Source organism: Buceros rhinoceros, unplaced genomic scaffold, assembly GCF_000710305.1.
Source record: "Buceros rhinoceros silvestris isolate BGI_N320 unplaced genomic scaffold, ASM71030v1 scaffold17356, whole genome shotgun sequence".
Lineage (NCBI taxonomy): Eukaryota > Metazoa > Chordata > Aves > Bucerotiformes > Bucerotidae > Buceros > Buceros rhinoceros.
Window position 1 is genome coordinate 20,491 of NW_010419494.1, and position 14,848 is coordinate 35,338.

Consider the following 14,848-nt stretch of genomic DNA (forward strand, 5'->3'; position numbering starts at 1 on the left):
GGTACCAGAATGCTCTGTCACTACAGTTACAAGTCTGTGCTCTTACCACCGTCCTTCTTGTCCAGGCACCTTTCCACGTGTCAGTGACTGGGCCAAACCTTCCTGCCCGGCCGCTTTGTTCATTGTTCTGCCACGCTGTGCAAATACTGGGTGAGAACCTTCCCAGCTGCCGGTCTCTGTTTTGGGGGTCTCCACAGAGACACCCCTGAACAGACCAGAGCCCCCGACAGCTAACTGTTGTGTCTGAGCCGCTGGTATCTGCACACAGACAGCCTCTCCTTCAGGGTCTGACATGCACTCTGTATCATCCTGTCGGATTCGGAAAACGAGGTAAAACATGAAATAAGAAGTAAGTGCTCACCTCTTCACAACTAGGAATTTTGTTTTCATTCTCTCTGATTCTGTCCCACAATATGGACTCCTGTTTCCAGGCCATGCTTTCCAAGATCTGTTCTTCAATGTGATTGAGGTGTTTCACTACCTCCCGGCAAAGGCCATCCTCTGCTCTAATGAAAACCTCAATTACCTGTAAGGCAGATAATTGTGATCAACATAATACACTTGTTGCGTATATTTTGCTTACAGGAAGCTCTAATTCTTGATGTTCAGGGAAGAAGAGACTATCAGAGGTACGAAGGCTGCATGACTGTGATGCCATCCAGGGTGTCCTACGGTTTTCTCAGAGGACAGGTACTTGTATCCTTCTAAACACGTGTCACTCACACGGCTGTAGAGTAGCTGCGGCACCAGCTCATGGTAGACTGATGCTCCATTAGTGACTGTACAGATGATACGGGGCCACTGCTCCTGTGTTAAACTGCTACAGGACTGTGATGGAACTGCCCACGACACGCCCCAGAATGACGGACACCTGGGGAGCACTGTTTCCATACAAAAAGGGGCAAAGCTGAGACTGAAGGGGTAACATGTACGTTATCGTCTGGGTGCGGGGAAGCAGTAGAGGACTCGTGTCTGGATTGGCATTTCCAGTTACCAAGCACTTACCTTATAGAAATGATAAACTGGAATATCAAATACTTCGGTGATGAAGGGGAAGTTTCCAGGCGGTTTACACGTAAAAGTAATGATCTCGAGGCAACACGCCAGCAGCGACCGGTGAAACACATCCTGCTCCAGTATCGCCTGCCCGAGATTGGAAAGATCAACGCGTCACCTATAGTGAGCGTAACGCTAGGAACATCAAATCCTGCCTCTTCTGCCTCAACAGCAAGATTATCAAGCTCATAAAAAAAAAAAAGAAGAATCCAAACCGAGCCAGCTTTATTCATTAAAAACAAAATTTCTTTGTGTGTGCAAACACAGACAATGTCTGTACACTCGTTCTTCCATTCAGGTGTATTACAGGCTACTTTCCAGAGATTTACCCTCATTTTAAATGGCCGTCTGTTCTGTTCTGCTCTACAACCGCTTTCCTTTTCTGTAGGTGCAGTTTTAGAAGTGAGGAACAATTGGCTGAGTTTTCCTTACCGATAAGTCGGTGTCCCCCAGTCTCTTCCTCTCTTGCTCGATGATGGACTCCAACACCTTGTAGTACAGCACTTCAGCACAACGGAAATGCTTACTAGCTACATCTGCAGGAATTTTCAACAGACATAAGGTTGGGAAAGGTGATAGAAGAATGATATTCTTAAGCTACAGAGATCCAACAGGTCAGTAGTTTGTGTGGATTTCTGTGCTGCAATGACTACAGTACTTTCAGAACCGACCAGTTAAGGTTCACTTAGGCCCCCTCTCCCACGCTGCGCTGACTTGTGAATTGCTTTTTGTTCCCCTTCTGTAGAACTCAAAGTATCATCAAATTCCAGTGCTTACAGCTAAGGCTGATTGCAAAATATGCAGGGTTCAAATTTGCCGTGTCTTAAGAACACAGGAAAAGGCAAAAGTAATAGAGAAGACAGTTGTGCTAAAGCATAACCTGGAAGTAAAACCGTAAGCTGACTGCAGGAGATCAATGTGTTGTTTACAGACATTTTAGTTCTTATCTGGACAAGGAAAATGTCTCCCACCTTTAGACAAATTACTGAATTCCCCTTCGGACGGCATGCTCTGGCAGTACACGTCATACATTTCTTTTACTCTGTTTGCAATAGCTTGAGAAGGATCTCTGGAACATGCCCTGAAAATAAAAACATTTTCAACATACATACTGTTCCTACTGAGACAAAAAACCCACCAACCACTGCTGCTGTAGTATGATGATGAAAGCATGAAACTATGAACAGAGTGCCCAGCAACTCAAACACACCTGTATCTATCTATCTGCTAAAATACCCACAGATTATCATCATTATTATAGTTACAAAACAGCGTTTTCCACTTGATGGAAAACTTCTTGTTTTAAAATACATTGTACTGGAAGCAATGGTTTATCCACAGAGAATCAGTTTTGTTTTGCACCTGCTACAGTGGGGAGTGATTTGCCAGGTAATGATGAGATTTGCTACGGAGGAAGGAGAAAAGCCTTGAATATTTTGTGTTGGCAGTCTGCTGCTTGTTAGAGAAGCTTGGAAGAGTTGGGGGTTAGTTTTTGGTCCTTACGGCCATCAACATCTTAAGGACAAGTGTGTCTAAGAGGACAAAGTCTTTTGAAATTTAGATGTGTCTCTGTGTCCTCTTTTACTCCAGAACCTTTCAAAACTGACTCATGTTTTACACTACACTGTTTAGCATTAACATTTGTTATTGAACCTATTTTAAAAATTGAATTATTTGGTTGGCTAACATCAAACTTACCTGAGTATTTGCTCCAGATTTTCACTGGGGGCATTTTTCAGTCCTGCCAGCATCGTATGAAGGCGGCTCAGACTGTATGTTGCTATGGAAACAGGTGTCACGTATGGGTTGCTCTCTTTAATATACTTGCGGCCAGTAAGTGGGGTTGTAATCCTCAGTGTTTTGGACTAAAAAGACAAAAAAACAAGCATATAACTGTAAACCGTTACAGAATACAGATACAGGTCGTAATCTGGAGAATTCTTACTCTGTGTCATGGCACATGCCTGGAAATAACAGCTAGGAATCAACAGCCCTGTCTCAGATAGTAGTCGGCAATGGAAGATCCGTCTGTGTCACAGCAGGGTACAGATGGACAAACAGAGAGGAGGTGACCTCACGCTGAAATGCATATACTGGGTGTGAAGTGTCAAACAACTGTAGGCCACTCTAAATGCCCCCCACACCCCCAACCCCTCATCAGCCCCCTGCTATCCCTCGAGTACCAAAGGTAGCTCACAGGAAAAGTGTCCTGAGCCAGGGTTTCCTTTCGGCTGCTTTAACCCTTTAACACAGAAAGTCCCAAACAGTCCAGACAGGTTGCTGGACAATTCAGCACCTGCCAAAAAACTGTCCTTTCTGTTGGGCTGGGAAGTCTTCACCTGAAGAGGCATCTTCAGGTAATTACCTGAATATTCTCTATACTGGATTTAATCAAAGGAAAACCAAAACACATGGTGAAATTGTGTCCAAGACCCCTGAAGTGAACTACCTAATCAATGGCAAACTCTAACTCAGCGTGCTGTGTCCGCTCCCAGGTCACCTGGAGCAACAAAGACAGTCATTTTTAGTAGCTGCTTCATCACACACAGACTAACTCAGCCTATTGTCCGTAGAAAACCAGACCATGTCATGCTCACCCTGTCAAAGTGCTGCTGCAAGTTGTGCTTCACTTGCACCCTTTCAGCTGTTTCCATTCCTGAAGCTGTGTTTAAGCACCTTGTGAGAGTTCCGATTTCTTCATCTGCATCCTCCCCAAGGAAGATTCGCTCATCGAGATTTCCTACTGACAACACATACTCCTCGTAGGCCTTGTTGATGGCTTTGCTGCAGCAGAAGGGAGAAGCCAGACAGTGCTTTGGTCACCTGCCCACTGACTGAATGCAGTCCCGGCCTCTGGAAAGCTACCTCAGAACTTCTTTTAACCCTGACTGGAGCATTGGGGCTCCTTTAAAATCTACATGACAGTGGCAAGGATGTTATTCTTCCATTGCATCCAATGGCTTGCCATTAGCATAGCTGCAGGAAGAACCTCACACGCTACTGAGAACTCCCACTTGGCTGGAAACTCCTCAAAACTTACGCAGTATCACACCATCATAAACTGCGCTAATCATTTTCATGCCATTTTAAAGAAAGGAACTCCTACTTGTAAGCACCTCTAGGTTTATTAAGAAAAAAATACCACCAAACCCAATTTTCCCCTTCCACTTCCCACTCATTCAATGTGCTCCCACGTCGTTTTCATACTAGCACTTTGAGATACATAGAGGAAAAACTGAGGAAGCACTGAAACTTAAAGAATAAAAGCAGACATCAAGTAACACCATCCCAAAGAATCGTTCCTCTTTCAAACATGCCTGAGCCCACACTGCCTCAAGGCGGAACCGACCCGCAATGTAACACATAAACATTCCTGCAGGCACAGGTCAGCCAGCTGCTATCCTCAGCAATGCACGTGCAACGGTACTATGGGGATACTAGTGCAAAGCAAACCCCGTGACTCACAAGCTATCTCCAAAGTTCCCAGGATCTAGAAATCCAGTCAGATTTTCGTCTTTTCCTTTCAAAAGCTGTAAGACAGTTAAGAACAAAGATGGACGTTTTAGTTCTGAAAAAACGTTTTGAAGATAATGAGCAAGGAGAAATTTCTCTACTTTACAGAACTTCACTTCACTTCACTGACTGACCTTTTTGTCAAAAAGTTTCCGAATATATGGCTTCCAAAAATGTTCCTTTATGCCTTTTGCTTCTAAAACTAATCCATAATGTAACGAACACAGTTTTTCAATGATGCAGGGAGGATCAGATGATACTTTATAATCCTTACTGTGGAAGTCTTCGGGTAGACCTACAATTAAGAATACTTAATAAATTGCACAAATCCGTATCCTGTTTCTTATTAAATTCAACGTTGTGTAGTCTAAGTAGTGTGAAATTTCAATGGTAATCTAATTAGTTCCCTTGAAAGAATTATTAATTATATAATGCCCACTCGATCATGTTATCAAAAGTCAATTTTTGGTCAGAAATGAAAAAAATCAGATGATGAGTGATAACAATTAAAAACATCGGTCCTAATAGAAAATCAGTCAAACACTGCTGAACTATACTGTTTATTCAAATAAATCTGAGATCATGGTCCAGGGCGCATCCCAACCACTACAAAGTAAATGCGAATATTGTATTGAAAATGAAGAAAATTGAGTATAAGCTGGAAAGCATTACATCAGGAATCCAGCGGAAACATCCCACCATTCCTTTGCATTTGTGGGTATCAAGTCAACCTGCATTTCCTCTCCAGAAAGGGAACAGCAGCAACCCCGAAGTGAGAGAAACACTCAGGTTGCCAGTCTCTCATCTGAGCGCTGGATCTTTCCAGAGCACTGCCTCATGGGAACTCTCCAGCGTGACCACAACCAACACGCACTGCATCACTATGCCCTCTTTTTTTGGAATTTCCTTCGAAGGTATTTCCGTAGTCAATTAAATTCTTGACTTCCGACACTATCGACAAAAGTCAGTAGTCTGTTATGACATTAATGGAATTAATTAAGATACAGATAATATTAATTCCTGCATATTTCGAATCAATATTATCCAACTAATTCTCGGCCACATAGACTCACACTAATTTCAGTAGCCATAGAAGTTCTTCCAGACTTTGAGTAGACCATTTTTTTCAACATACCTTTAAAGTTGGGATTCAGAAGTTCTTTACGGTTAGGACACTGGAGAGCATTTCCATACACTAGATCCAAAGCGCATAACAAGAGGTGGTAGGAATTGACCAAGTCATCGCTGATCATAGGAAAATTACCTTCAATATTAGAAAGCGGTAAGACGTCAATTAAAATTAGCATAGATTTAAAATTCCTTTAACCAAGAAACTGTTGACATTTGTGTTACAATCAATAATGGAGCCTTGGAAACACAGACTTTGGTGACTTTCAATATCTGGATAGATACACAGGTAGTAAACCAGAGACACCCTTAATAAAATACAGACAACATCATAGTAAAATATGTTTTCAGAACAGCAACAGTTGTGTAGGAACTCAAACACATCGTGCTGTTTTGAAAACAAACCTTACAAAATGTTGATAAACGTGGTACTGCAGACTCCCTCGTGCAGGATCCTCCTTAAACAGCTCGAAGCCCCGTGAGCTGTACAGTGCACACAGCCTCGAGGAAGAACCGTTTGTTACCAGAGCTCTGGTGACAGACGCCCCGTGGTCTGGCGGTGCCACGTGCTTCAGCAGAGTCTTACTGCAGCTGCCTGAAGCAGAATCTGGTTCTAAAGGCCTGAAGGGAGAAGAACGGGTTCTGACTGCAACATCCCTTTCCCCCGAGACTGCGGTGCTGAAAAGCGTTGCACAGAACTTTTAACTTTTGCTAGGCTGGGCCCAAGTGTGCAAGTCCTAGAAAAAGCAAGCACCGCTCCCTCCTTCAGTTCCCCTAATTCTCCAGAATGAACCGGTACCTCAAAGTCAGGAGATTATTTTTCTCTACCAATCTCTTTTCTTTACAAAAATTGTGTTTGGGGCATGTTCATTATAAAATAATAAAGTAAACTTGCTCTTGTGCTTTACAAAAGAGTTAAAACGTGTATCTCTGATCTGCTTTAAAATGTAGTTTTATTTCACATACCCCTAAAGTTTTTCATCTATTATCTTCCTGTAGAAGAGAATCTTTGTAACCTCTTCTCTCTTTTATAACCTTTCACAAAGATTATACTCAGGTTCATTACTCTACTGGACTCATTTAGGTTTATGACATTACTTTAGAGGAATGGCCACCGCTAAAAACAGTCTTGTAAAATAAACTATACCATTAATTAATACCATAAATCACATTTCCATTAATTTATATGCACAGCACGATTTTCCATCATTTTCAACACTAATAACTCTTCTTTCCTTTTTTCTTTTTTTTTTTTCCCCCCTTTTTTTTGGTCAGGTAAGATCCAAACCAGCTGAGCCCACTATAAAGAACAGGTTTAAATCCTTGAAGAAATCTGTCATACAGTAATAAACTCATCAAAATGTATATAAGATTAAACAGTTTTTCTAAATTCTGCTGTTACTTTTCTGCCAGTAACATATCAGTTTGTTCAAATTTATATTCAATTTTCTGATTCCATACTTGTTAAAAGAAAAATAATTTCAATGCGGATAATAGGAACTACTTAAAAGATTGAAGCCTTTGTGAAATGTGAATTAACTGTACAAATTCATCAGCTATTTCCAAATCATTAAAGGTTCACAGCAAAGCAATGAAAGTCCTAAATACAATAGCAAAATGTTAATAATAAATAATAAATTTCCACTTTAAAGAAAGAAAAAAGTCAAGATAGAGAGTTTAAAGATAAGTGCTTACAAATAGTATGCAAGAACTGCAGTATTGCTGAACAAAGTCGCCGTCTGACTTTGCAGCATGTGCCAAAGAGATGAACCAGCCCTGCGCTTTCTGCACTTCTGAAACTGAACGCAGTGATCTTCAGGCGTGCAGAAATATCAGAGACAAGCCTGAACTTGCCGCTGATGTGCGGTTGCCACGATAAGGATTACTGCCAACCCTCAAAACAGTGAAAAACCTCAACGTGAATACCTAATGCCTTGAACGGTCAACATCTAGTTTCCATTTGTGTGTTGCCGCACTAATTGCTTACTGACTTTATCGTTCACAATGTAAATTTTCCTTTTTCTTGTAAAATTTAATTGGCAGTGTTATCGATGGGGCACTCTCTACAAAGTTCATTCGTACATCTGAAACTGCTCGCTAATTAACATGTAATTAATTGACGATGCAGTTACTTAAACATATTTGCCAATAATTTAGCAATAAGAAGACCCATAAAGTCCCTTTGCACCTTGTCAGCTGTCCAATCTACCCACACGAGTGGGGTAGAAGGGGAAAGAAAAACCTGTGCCTTTTCAGACTGACCTACTTACTCTCCCACTGCCTAACTGTGCTAAAGTGGTGAAGTCCTGACTGACTAGAAACAAAGTACAGTACTGACTCTCCTCTGGGCTCAGGGGAGTATAAATAGGTATTTCACAGTACTTGAGACAGCTGTTCCAGACTGGAAAAAAAAAAAAAAGAAAAGAAAAAAGATGAAAATCTTCTCAGGGTCTCAGTCTGTTTCAGGGTTGCAAGCAACCTACCTATTCAGGAAAGATTTCTCTTCCCCCAAAAAAGTGTAATCTGCAGCCTATTGGAAAAAGGCACCTTTTACCCAAGATAGAGTGTTCAGTACAGCACTCACGCAATGCCACACCCTTCCTGGTCTTTGCACAAAGATGTGATGCTGAGGATCCAGTAACACTGCCAGAGGCTTTGCCAAAAGGGACTTGCTGGCAGCCCTCTGCAATGTGGTACTGTAGAAACAAAGGCTAATCTGTAGCGAACAAAATTAGTGCCAGATAAATAAGTCAACACTGTGACAGCCGCATCCTCAAAGGCAGTCGGTTAAGGAATTATCACAGCACACTGCAGGAATCTTAACTTTAAACTGGAAAAAACCTCACCCCACCACACACCCCACACATGCCCCAAGAGCAACAAAATTCCTTCTGCCCCTTTCCTTGTAGAAATTAAACTATTAGTTTTCTTGTCCTAGAAATTATCTAATGCAGAAATATTAAGTCTCTGGAAATTATCAATGGACCTGAAGCTACAAGAATATTCTTTCAGTGGGGCATATAAATCTTCATTTTCCTCAAAACATTACCTCACTTACACAGAATTCTCCATGAAGACGCATCCAAGCAGTACCTCAGTAAAGCCCTAGGTATGCCAAAACTCTTTAAGACACAGGTTTGATGAGGGAAGACTTTACACAGTATGTGATATCTCCGAACAACTTAAGCCTAAAATAAGGATTTAACCCCGTTCCCTCCCATGGCTTTTTCTGCCATCAGTCATTATCGAGAAAACTGATGAAATCCTCTACTATTCTCACTAGCTGTAAGGCTGCTCTTTTGACAAAGGTTATAAATACGTGGCAATACGTTGTTCGTTGCCGCACTTCTAGAGAAGCACATTAACAGAGGATCCCCTTCCAAAGGAATCTGATTCTTCAAGACCATCAGCCGTTTACGTACATAGTGCTGTGTCCAAAATGCAAGGCAGGCACTTGCAGACCTATTTAGTACTGCATATTTGATACAGCTGCTGCTTGCTTATCTTTTTAAAAAGTAGAGGGGCAGAAAGGTTATCAGTGCAAGAGTGCTACCAGTGAAAGTAGTCACACCTAGAATTTTATGATAAATTTTTACGAGGTTGTAGAAGAAGATTCATTAAATATTTTCAGTGTTGCTGGAAATTTAGGAGAAATATAAATGTTTTTTCTTCCTAGTAAACATACACACACACCTTGTGGTAATTACAACGACATCTAAACACGAATGCACTGAAATTCTAAGCTACTTTTTCCCCTTAGAATTACAGCATAAACCTCCACAACACTGGGAACTCTGTAAAAATATTCCACATAAAAGCTACCAAACTATTTGGACATGTAGCTCACCGTAGAAGCGTGGTAAAACACACAGCTGGGGAAATGCAGACAGAATTCAGACAGAACTCCAGCTGCTCTGAGAAGGTCCTTTCTCCCAAGGCGTTTCTGAGTTAGAAACACCTGCACCTCACCAGTATTTCAGGATTGACAACAAAAACAAGTTTGCCATATCTAAACCCTTTCAAATCTCTTACCTTTTGCATGAACAAACAGCACCCAGCAAAAGTGGAAAACTTCAGTCACAGTACATGGTTGTCGTCTTCCGGGGGAAAAAAACAGCAAGAAGCGACCAATTGAGTTCAATTAATTCAAACTGACAGAACATCATACAACATTCAATCACTCTAAACAAAAATTAAGCTTTACTATAGTATGGCCAGAATCTTAAACCCCTCCGGCAAAAGCCTGCCTAAAGGTAATAAACCAAGCTGCACACTTGTGCAGACACAAGCGGAACTCCACTCTCAGTCTGCTTGTAATGATTCGAATGTCACCACAGCAAATTCCATCAGAAACAGGCCAAGACATGAGCAGAAAATCACTGTAAATTTTACGTTAAACATGGCTGGCCTAAATGTTTTAAGGCAAAATTGTGATCTTCGTTCCAAAGAACAGGTAAATATCTACATTTAAAATCTACAGAAAATGCAGGAAATGTTACTTCTGCTTTTCGTACAAATAGTGAATTGAAATACTTTGAGAGCCGGAGCTGAAGTTCCTTCTTCATAAGCATTCTGAGCAATAAGCATGTATGCAGGTTCTTGGGGGACCACATTACACAGCATGCTGATATGAAGATACACAGTGTGGACAAGACTTCCAGAACTGTGTGTTCACAAGGGTGTCATCTCTGTACTAATGTAAAGCACTTTGGGTAGGATTTTACACAGTACAAAATTTTGAAATATATTAAATGTTTATCAGAACCAAGTTCCGCCACTGGTCTTTGCTTAAAATACTTACAAATAAAATATAAAAAATTAATGAGGCCGCTTCTTAAATCAAAAGTTTTGCAGCTGCTGAGGATTTGTTATTTCTTACTGCCACATATACCATATCAGACAGATTTCCTAAATCTCCTTCCTGCTTTCACACTGCTGGCTAGTGAGATTGGTTTGTGTCCTTGGTAAGATAAAAATCTTCCCAGAGTAATCAACTCTTCCAATTTTTTTTATGCCTACCTTCAAATCTCAAACTTGAAACTATGCTGAAGTTTTTATTGTGTGGATTTAAAAAAACAAACATACACAAAACCACCAAACAACAAACCTCCCTAGCACCAATTTTTGTACCTCCACAGCATCATCCCCTGTCTCCATATAACATATCACTGGAATGTTATTTCATATATGGCAGCTCATCCTCAAAAGAACATCAGAGCAGCAAAGACAGTGATGTGGAAATATGTCTGATCCAATACAATCACTTTCCTTCTAGGTCTTTTTAACATGCAGTCGTCTAATTTAGATTGTAAGCTTCAAAACCGAGCAGTATTTGCACAATGTAAATAGTCCTGATCGGGTTTTGTCTGTTTCTAGAAGCCTTGACTGCTCTGTACGACTGGATTTAGTATTATTTGTTTCATTCAGTGTTACATATTTAAGTCCGAAATTCTTTCATTCCGAATTAATTCACAGTAAGGCAATATCCTTTCCCTTTCTCCAAGAGCTTGTTCAGTCATAATCTTTTACTTTCTTACATAGTTACTTCATCAGATTATTTAAAGAATGGTTTTACCTGTCAAAATTAACATAAGTTTCACACAAAAATTAGTATCACCTTCCAACTTGATCTTCAAAATTACTTCGCACCTTACCGTCCAAGCTAAGCAACTAGCCGAGTTTACTCTTCTAATCATAGCATTACATATGCAGTGTATTTTAATGTCAACATTATGTGCAAATATTCATCCCAATACATAACTTCATCCCCTCTATGGCCCAGTTCCAATTTACTCATTTTTTGCATTCTCCAACAAAATTATTTAGGCACAAATCCTGTCTTTTATTACAGATTCCAACACATTTGATTACAAATACCATTAAGTGATGCTCACAAGAACATCAAGGAAAAAAAAAGCTCAAAAAACCCAGCTAAGAAATAGCTTGTAAATATTAAAAAAAGTAAAAAAACCCAAACAAACAAACAAAAAACCCAACAACACCAAAAGCCATCAAAGCAACCAAACAATGGCACTTCACAGTAGTGAAGATGAAAGAAATAACGAATGGGAATAAATCAACCTCTACTAACTACCAGGGGAAATCACAAGCCAAGTCCTGACACAAACAGATGAAATCATGTTAAGAGAACCAGAAATGAAGGTTAGCATTTATTTTTCAGTAACAAACAAACAAGGCTTCTACTATAAGGTAGAATATCCAGAAGAATATCCAGAAGGAAACTATGGGAATTACTAGGGAGAGAAACAGGCTGAGCTGTTCTATGAGCTATCGAGGCTACACAGATCGTACGGTGATCAAATTCTTACAGCCTTTCCCCTCTCAGAAATACTAATAATTAGTATTAGAAATACTAATACAGGGGCGTTTTAAGCTCTCCCCTTTCCCGTGCCCCCATATCATAGAAACTTAGCAGCTTTGGGATTTCCTGCACCCTGTCAGATCTGACAAACTGAAAAAAAAAAAGATTAGAAACTACTGTGAGCAAGTCTGTCCTTGCAATCCCATTATATTTTTGTAATAGTAATGTTCCAAAATCAGTCTAGAAATAACAGAAACGTACCTCTGTTTTCTTCCTCTCTGTTGACGAGGCTGATCCTCTTGAGGATATCTGAAAAGGTCCTGAAAAATAGGCTCATACTTCTTGAAAATTACTGCAGAAACTGTGAAGTTTCGCTCTAATCTCTCAGTTCGTTCTCTGAACTGGGCAGGTAGATTTGCCATGTCTTCCCACTTTTTCATCTTATTAAAAAACTCGATCAAGCTGAAAATATCAAATGGGTTAGATTGGAAAGGGTTTTTCTCTTTGTTTGTTTTTCAGAAATACACTAAACAGAGCAATTTCTACTTCCCGAACTACTGCTAAAATGGCAGTATTGCAAATGCAACAATATCCTCCACCCATAAAGAAGATCGAGCTCAGAAGCATGCCAAATATTCTCATATCCTCGGCTGATGACCATGCTAACAACATATTCGCAGTCTGGCGTTTCCTCATAAAGACACAATCAGCTCCAACACCACATCACACTAAAAATCAGATTTCCCTAATAATTCTAAAAAATTAACTTAGATAAAACAAACTCTGAGTTCTACAGCACTGAGAAGGTTCTACAAAGTATGAAAAAATCCTAAGTTTCAGTAAACAACGCTTCATAAATTTGGCTTTCATTTATTTTTCACTTTTACCTACATTTACTTTTTCCGTGTTATTAACATTTGATAGCCTAGTTCACAAAAACAAACGATCCACATTCAGTTTCCTGAATTTTTGATTTGGAAAACAGGAAGTTAAAGGAACACTGTTGCATTGTTTAAACCAATAGCAATGCTCTAACAGTAAAACGGATTGATTGGGAGAAAAAGTGCATAAGAACATCCTTTTTTTTTTTTTGTCCTATCTACTAAATTGTTACAAAACAATAAGACTGTTAATAAATAGTTTAAGGAAGTTTTTCTTCACTGCTTCACTGACATAAATATTTGATACAAATTTGTTTATCAGATTCTGACATCACTTTGGTTTGGTAAAGTAAGAACGTGTGAAAACTGAAGTCTTCTAAGAAAAACCCAGAAGGTAAATTGTGAGTATTTTCAGGGACAATTAAAAGTGGATTCTCCTGTGAGAAGTTCACACTTTGCTCACTCCTCAAAACTAGACTGTTCTTCAGGGACTGGTTTCTGTCTCCTCTGAGAGGGAAATCAGTCTCTGAGTTTGAAATTAGTGTTTTCACAACACAGTACTGACCGAAGGGAACTGTCCTGCGTCTGTGGCAATGAGCTACAACCCCAAGATGCCAGTCATTGCTACAACCCAAAGACTTCAGCAATACGCATTCTCTCTCTCTTTACAAGCAGGAAGAGAGAAGGATGTTTAGCCTTTGTTCTCAGTTTGTAAATTCCACAAGTTAGCATCAGCCTTTGAGATTTTGTAAGCGTTTAAAAATCAGCAAAGAGACAAGTTACCTTTGTTCTGAACAGCGCAAAATTCTGGTTAAAGATACATAATTTCCCTCAGCTGTCCCTCTGCTGACAGTGGGAACCGCTTTTCTGCAAGCCACGTACAAGGCACACGCTAGCCAGTGCAGGTCATTGCCCTGTGAATTAAAACGTCAGGCATCTAAAAGACTGGAAAGAAAACCACGCTTATCAGCATACACCCAACATCAGGAACAAGGGTAGAACAGCGTCCTAAACGAATGACGTTCAACCAGTGACAGAGTTGATTTGTTGTTTCAAGGTTGCCTTGAGCTACTTTGTGTTTTTAACCACAAACATTAAACCGATGCTTAACACTCAACTGTATCAAACATAAAATAACACGAGTTACCTTCATAAATTTCACAGTTAACCCACAGTTTAACAATGTATTTTTAGTGTTTCTCTTCTGAAACATTTTGTACTGTCTCAGTGTTAAAAAAATCGGAAAAAAAAACCATCTACAGTTCCCTGCTATCAGGACATTCTGCCCTGAACAGACCCCGAGCACAGGAAAACATAGTTGCCATTTTCTCTGTATTACACAACAGAACAATTACTCAATCTTGTACTTAAAGACAGAAATGAATTCCAACGAAAAACTTTCAAATCTTATTCTCCCTCTTCGATTAAAAAATAAGATGTCGTTAATGGGGAAAGGACACTAAAGAAAGAGGCACAGAACACTGAATTCGATGCTGCGCGTTTCTTGGGCTACGTGGTATGACGGGGCCAGATGAGCGCACACCTTCAGGGCAAATGCAAGCTTTCTCGCCGAGCTCGCCAGCTCCCCGTTTGTGGCGGTTAGCAGCGCTGTGACCGCGGGGCTTCGGGAACGGCACACATCCTCCCTCCGGCAGCCGCACGCGGCTCCAGGCACCGCAGGACCAACCCCCCTAACGGCGACGCGGCCGTTCGCCCTGCACCCAGAGCCACCACGGGCTCAGGAAAGGGAAGCGCTGAGGAACCCCCCGTCGCTCTGGGCAGACTTGCCTTTATGGCAAGCGCCACCTTTATCGGTAAAAAGCCACCCGCTCCCAAACAAAGCGGGTGCGTCACAGGGTGGTACATTGGACAGATCGGTTTCAAAACCTGCACGTCTTGAACCACCCACCAAGTTTTGTGCCACGTTTATGCAATTTATTATGACTGC

The 14,848-nt window shown here is 40.6% G+C and overlaps 1 protein-coding gene across 1 annotated transcript in view; it reads right to left on the reverse strand.

The window, feature by feature from the left end:
• Positions 1 to 13,811, reverse strand: part of RBL2 (retinoblastoma-like 2) — a 20,167-nt gene extending 6,356 nt beyond the window's left edge. The window contains exons 1-12 of the mRNA XM_010138954.1: positions 13,684 to 13,811; positions 12,281 to 12,481; positions 9,730 to 9,794; positions 5,705 to 5,833; positions 4,704 to 4,864; positions 4,522 to 4,586; positions 3,654 to 3,840; positions 2,755 to 2,921; positions 2,028 to 2,137; positions 1,489 to 1,592; positions 1,006 to 1,143; positions 362 to 526 (exon numbers count right to left, since the gene is read on the reverse strand). Coding sequence (XP_010137256.1) covers positions 362 to 526; positions 1,006 to 1,143; positions 1,489 to 1,592; positions 2,028 to 2,137; positions 2,755 to 2,921; positions 3,654 to 3,840; positions 4,522 to 4,586; positions 4,704 to 4,864; positions 5,705 to 5,833; positions 9,730 to 9,794; positions 12,281 to 12,459 — 1,470 coding nt within the window. The 5' untranslated portion in view covers positions 12,460 to 12,481; positions 13,684 to 13,811. The remainder of the gene's footprint in view (positions 1 to 361; positions 527 to 1,005; positions 1,144 to 1,488; positions 1,593 to 2,027; positions 2,138 to 2,754; positions 2,922 to 3,653; positions 3,841 to 4,521; positions 4,587 to 4,703; positions 4,865 to 5,704; positions 5,834 to 9,729; positions 9,795 to 12,280; positions 12,482 to 13,683) is intronic.
• Positions 13,812 to 14,848: the final 1,037 nt, after the last annotated feature.